Source organism: Stegostoma tigrinum, chromosome 3 (assembly GCF_030684315.1).
Source record: "Stegostoma tigrinum isolate sSteTig4 chromosome 3, sSteTig4.hap1, whole genome shotgun sequence".
In the NCBI taxonomy this organism is placed as follows: Eukaryota; Metazoa; Chordata; class Chondrichthyes; order Orectolobiformes; family Stegostomatidae; genus Stegostoma; species Stegostoma tigrinum.
In genome coordinates, this window is record NC_081356.1 from 86,717,285 (window position 1) to 86,723,766 (window position 6,482).

A 6,482-nucleotide genomic window follows, 5' to 3' on the forward strand; every position below is an offset into this window, starting at 1 on the left:
TTTGCTGTACTCTATTCAATGGTTTCACATCCTTCCTCAAGTGCAAACAAAATACTCCAGCTGAGGTCAAAGTAGTATCTTGTACAAGTTTAACACAAACTCCTTGCTCATGAATTCCATGCCCATATTAATACTACTAGGTTTTGTATTTCATTAACCACATGTTCAATCTGTCTTGCTACCTTGAATGAGTAATACACACATTCAGCCAAATCCCTCTGTATCCTGTATCCTTTGTTTTATATTGTCTCTCCATGTATTTCCTACTAAAACAAATCACCTCACATTTCCCAGCTTGAATTTGTGAGAAACAGTACCTGCTCACAAACTCTGCCTGAGACAAAGCCTTGGAAACAAGACAATTTTATTCGGTACGATCTTGCAAGAACGGGTTTCTGCTATGCAGGCACACACTACGAAGCATGTTAAGCATTCTTATACAGTTTACAAGTTGCGGAATCACGCCTCCCTGGTCCCATTGGTCCTCTCTTATCCTATCATTCTCCATCCTATCGGGCCGCCCTTGTTTATTGTTCCCTTTTCTGCCGGCCTAAAACCCCATCACCTTATTTATTCTTTCCTTATTTGGTTAGACTGGAAAGGAGAAGTTATGCAGGTGGTGGTGCTAACTGCCGCTTTTGCAGAACCTAATCTCTGGTTAATAATAAACTTCTGCTACAAAATCTTGTGACTATTTATGTAATGGCCCTCTTTTGCAAGACCCCACCATTCATCATTATCTGCAGAAACAACATTTCTAATCTCTCATAATTCCCCTTTTTTCTTTTTCTCAAACTGTTGTTTCTGCACTAATTAAGCCCTTTTTCTAATTCATTTTCCCATTTCCTGCCCTCTTACGCTTGCTGGTGTTGAGGCTCACAATCTTGTACACGGTAAGCCCTTAAATCATCCTTTGTGATGTTCGTTTTTCGAATTCTAGTAACATTCTTTGACTTTCTCTTTGTTGCATACTATCTGCTGATTGTAAAAGCATCTGGTGATGTACTTGAGCTCATTCCCCTAGAGATGTCATTAATCGGTTCAGTATCCATTTGAGGACATTAAACCCCACCACCAGACCCACTAATATCAATAATGCATAGATGGCCAAATTAACCAACCATCTTCCCCAACCAGTTCATCCCCAATTCCCCCATTCCCAGCCTTTTTCATTCCGGTATCAGTTACCGGCCTCCCTTATCTTGGCGATTTTGTCTGGCACGTGTTGGGAGATATCAGTAATGTTATGGGAAACGTCAGGTATGTATGTACAACACTCTTCCCCAATTAGTGCACAGGTACCACCTTTCTCTGCCAGAATATAATCTAAAGCCATCCTATTCTGAAGAGTCGGTAGCCTGGTGGCAATCATTTTGGTCGTTATGGCTGCCACTTGGGATTGGGTCTCGGCCAACGCCTCGGCAGTATTGTTGGCCAACTCCTCCAGGGAAGCCGCCAACTTTTGTACTTCTCTTCCTGCTCGGGCAGTCCCATATATAGGTATCAAAGTCCAGAGGAAGCGATCCCCTTCGGTTACTTTTTGGGGTGTACACTTCCCTCCCTGATCATTCTGAGTTATTTCTGGGGTTTTATCTAACAGCCTCAAATGGGGAATTAGGTAGGCGAGGTAGCAGCAGCCACCCCAGCCTTTCTGGCTTTGAGGCAGTGTTTGATCAAAATCATAACTTAAATCATAACATTCATGCATTTCTATGCTTCCTATGCATTCGGTTACCCGAATGTACTTTTCCCCAGGGATAAAGGGATAGGCCTTTAGGCCACATATCCAATATGTTCCGTTCAATATTCGGGGTATGTTTGTGCCAGTAGCTTGGCTGGTGGAGACACAAAATAAGTTTCCTAACTGGAAGGGTGAGCTGTCATTCTGATTACAGAAACAAGTGGTATTGACTGCTCCCTTCGGTGGGGAAACCCTAAGGCCATCAATAGCGCCCGGGGTTTTCGGGGCTGGTCGTGGGAACCATCCCGCGCAGTTATAATTACCCCTGTCAGATCTCCATTTTTGTATTATTTGAGCCCGAGTCAAATTGTTGTACATCGTACACCTCTCTATTGGTAAATGGTACTACCGTGAGAGGGATTCCAGATTCTCCATTGTGTGGGATCGCAGCACATACCCAACAGTCAGTACGCCCCGTTTCTCTAGCATAATTCTGACATAAAGCGGTAAAATGATTTTTCCCACCCACCTTGGCAACTAGCGCCAATATTATCGTGACAATATAAAGCTGACTGCTCATTTCAGCTTCCCAACCCCTATCTGTCTATTCCCTAACCCTTTTAAATACCCGGGAGGCGTAACAACGCTTACAATACAAAATTTCTAACCAATACTTGATAGTCTCTCATATCAGTTCAGTTCATTCTTTTTGCTCAGCTTGACTTTCAGAGGGTTGTCTGTAGGATGAGCTTGCCACTCTGCCGGAGGGGAAGGAGCGTCCACCGGACCCTTAACACGGGTGTGATGACTCCACCCTTTTTCAGCAGTTCGGACGGCTGTTTCAGTAGTCAGGACGGTTCGGAACGGTCCCTCCCAGCTTGGGTGCAGTTTGGTATCTTTCCAGGTTTTGATCAGGACCCAATCACTCGGTCATATCCGATGTACTGCGAACTCTAGTGGATGTGTCTGGGTCAACAGACCCTTCTTCCTAAGGACAGACAAAGAAGAACCGAGCGCCACAATATTGTTCTCTAAAAACTTATCATTGAATTCAACAGTTGGTAATTCCCCTTTTCCACCCAAGAAAGGTAATCCAAACATCATTTCATAAGGAGAGAGGCCAATATCACGTCTAGGCACAGTCCTAATGCGTAGCAACGCGATAGGTAAACATTTTGTCCATGGTAATCGAGTCTCTAGGACTAGCTTAGACAGTTGCTTCTTTAAGGTTTGATTCATTTGCTCTACCCGTCCAGAGGAAGGCGGGTGCCAAGGAGTGTGGAATTCCCAATAGATCTCTAATCCCGCCATTACTTCTTGTAGGACCTCAGAGGTAAAATGGCTACCTTGGTCTGAATCTATACTTTCCACCACTCCATATCGAGGAATTATATGTTCTAAAAGAGTTTTCGCTACTCCCTTTGAGGTGGCCGAGGACATTGGCAATGTCTCCACCCACCCAGTTAGATGATCCATTAGGACTAATAAGTACTTTTGCTTCCCTACTGGGGGTAATTCCGTGTAGTCTACCTGTATTCTCTGAAAAGGTCTTACCCCAGGGTTTCTTCCAGCTCTTGGCCCCCCTCTCGTTACTTTCTTATTGATCTTTTGGCAAGTCGGGCAGCCTGCACATACCTGCTTAGCTAACGTGTATATCCCTTTGCATCCGTACATCCTTATCATCGTTTCTAATTAGGGTTGGCTCAAAAATAGGCACTGGGAATCCCTCGCCTTTTACTCCGGAAACCCTGGGATACTCGTTAGTCAATTTAACATTAGTAGGTATAAAACTTAGGGATGACCGTGCCGCTCTGGTGTCCACCAAAAATACTGCCTCCTCCCATTCAGGTCCCACCTTTAGATTTATCAAAGGTTCCCGGTGGGCCTTAGGAGGAAGGAACCCCTGACTCCCCTAATCCTCATCGAAGGCCATTAGAGAGACTGTTTCCCTTTCCCGTGCTAACCCCGGGCATTCCCGCTGAAAATGTCCCACTCTTCCGCAATGGTAACACCCTGCCTGTTGCCTCCCTCGTCTAGTATCTGCCTCTTCTTTTTGTGTTTCTCTCCGCCTTCATATTCCCCATTCAGTTTTTTTTCTTTCTCACTTCTTTAATGGCGGCTACCATTATTTTTGCTCTTAGTTTCTGCTTCTCGTCCTCCCTCTTTATATATACCTCTGTGCTTCTCGTAGTAATTCCTCCATCTGTTTCTCACTCCATCCATCTATTTTCTGTAATTTCTTTTGTATGTCTGGCCATGATTTAGTTACAAACTGGACCTTAAGAGTCCCTGACCTACCGGATCATCGGGACCCGTCCCCGAATACTTCCTTGTGGCCTCCTTGAGCCTTTGAAGAAATGTAGAAGGAGTTTCATCCTTCTCCTGTCGTACTTCGAAGGCTTTAGCAAAGTTTTGCGATCTAGGTGCTGCCTCTTTAATTCCCAATATTACCATTTCCTTCAGATCCCGCATTGATTCTCTATCGTTTGTTGTATTATTATCCCCTACCTCGTTCTTCCCCCGAAAATAGAGTTCCTAGAATTGCCATCAGTTCTCCCCAGGCATATAAATTGGGTCCTAGGAATTGATCTAACTGTTCGGCCAGTATGACCGGATCCTCTATTAAACTTTTCATTTCTTTCTTAAAGATCCTAACTTCACTACTGGTTAAGTGAGCGTTCACATACCCAATTTCACCATCCCCAATCGGGACCTCCCTTAAAGGGTATAATTTTTCCTTTTCCTTTGTTTCTGCCCCTCCTTTACGTGTGGTAGACCATGTAATTCTGGGCCCTCTAGGTTCTGCGTCTTTTACCTCAGAGTCTGTCTCTTTTTCAGGTGTTGGGGTTAGTTCTGGGGCCGTGGGCTGGTTGTGGAGGCTACTCACGGCCGTCAGTGGGGAGGAGGGGGGATATGGAGGCGGCAAACATGTTAGGGGATCCCATTGTGGTTTTTCTTGTTCGTCCTTTCCCTGTCCTCTCCCTGATCCTTCTGCACTCATAGGATATAGTCCTACCTTCGCACCTCCTATCCAACAAGCCGCATAATCTGACTCTTTCTGACTGAATGGTTCTTTCTGATTGACGTATATATTTAGGTATTGGCACAGCCAATCTTCATCGGATCCATATTTGGGCCAAAAATATCAGGTACCTTAATGCTTTCTCTAGACCAAACAAAACAACAATAATTTATCATTGTAGTCTTGTCTTTCTCCCGCATCCGGGAGCCGTATTCCCAACTGCCCAACATTCTCCCCAAAGGGCTGTCGGGCGGAATATATTCCACTTTGTCGTTATTTCTAGATCGATCGCTACTCAGGCAACTCCCCTTGCCTCCCATTGTTGCTAATTTAATTAATCTTATCGAGATCCGGTGTCGCCTTCTTCCACACCCACTTCAGGGTCCTGACCTTCGCGTGGGGGATTTCCCCTCTTAACAACCGGTCTAAGGCTGGGTGCTAAAATCAGGCAGACACCTTATTCGTCCGGCTAGTCTGGCCACTTATATACTTTATTTTATGCTTCGCCAATTCCCCGTACTTCCCATACGTCCCCGACCACCAAGGCAATACTTAAAGGTCTGTTTTCTTACCTTGGTCCGTGCACGGAGTTACTTAGTCGTTCCAACTTTTTCCAGTACTTCCTGTACGTCCCCGCGGCAATACCTGCAGCAAATACCGCTGCTCCCCCGGTCGCCCAGACAGATCTTTAAAGACCTTTCCTGACCCGGGTCTTGTGCACAAGAGTTACCCGACCGGACCCGCCGCGTCTACCCGCCTTGTTTCCAGGGTCTCCAAGTCCGGATCACACTCGCCCAAACCGCAAGCAACAAATAAAGGAGTTGGAGATCGCCAAAATCGGCGAGGCGCACCTTCCCCATCGTCCCAAGAGTGTTGAGCAGTCGGAGTGTCGGATCTCGGACGAGCCCCCAATTGTGAGAAACAGTACCCGCTCACAAACTCTGCCTGAGACAAAGCCTTGGAAACAAGACAATTTTATTCTGTACAATCTTGCAAGAACGGGTGTCTGCTATACAGGCACACACTACAAAGCATGTTAAGCATTCTTATACAGTTTACAAGTTGCGGAATCACGCCTCCCTGGTCCCATTGGTCCTCTCTTATCCTATCATTCTCCATCCTATCGGGCCGCCCTTGTTTATTGTTCCCTTTTCTGCCGTCCTAAAACCCCATCACCTTATTTATTCTTTCCTTATTTGGTTAGGCTGGAAAGGAGAAGTTATGCAGGTGGTGGTGCTAACTGCCGCTTTTGCAGAACCTAATCTCTGGTTAATAATAAACTTCTGCTACAAAATCTTGTGACTATTTATGTAATGGCCCTCTTTTGCAAGACTCCACCATTCATCATTATCTGCAGAAACAACATTTCTAATCTCTCACAAATTTCACCTGCCACCTGTGCATGGACCAGACCAAACCCCCTCAAAATGTATTAAGAAAGTAACTGAGAAGCTAACTTTTTCTCATTTTAAAGGTAAGTGTAAAGTGTTGTATTCCAGATGTAATTCAATTGGTCAAACTACTTGACTTCAGACAAAACATACTTTACTTTTACACTGCAGTTAAAATACAGACAAAATAAAAAGAAAAGAAAGAATTGGCTGAACTGTAACTCTATCAAAATGCTTAACAAAATAATTTATATATATTAACTACTACTGATTAACTGTTCCAGTATGGTAGCATCCCATGAACACCACCAATTATAGAGGAAAATTCAAGAAAATAGATTGTCTTACATGCAATTCTAGCAGCAGGAAGAAACCCCAGCCTTTATCT

General features: G+C 44.6%; 1 protein-coding gene across 1 annotated transcript; it reads right to left on the reverse strand.

The window, feature by feature from the left end:
• Positions 1 to 366: 366 nt before the first annotated feature.
• LOC125451082 (endogenous retrovirus group PABLB member 1 Env polyprotein-like) lies at positions 367 to 5,875 on the reverse strand. The gene is made up of 2 exons (XM_048527790.2): positions 5,276 to 5,875; positions 367 to 2,669 (listed from the first exon to the last, which is right to left on the reverse strand). Exon 2 carries the CDS (start codon positions 2,057 to 2,059, stop codon positions 1,181 to 1,183), a length of 879 nt encoding a protein of 292 aa, XP_048383747.2. The 5' UTR covers positions 2,060 to 2,669; positions 5,276 to 5,875; the 3' UTR covers positions 367 to 1,180.
• Positions 5,876 to 6,482: the final 607 nt, after the last annotated feature.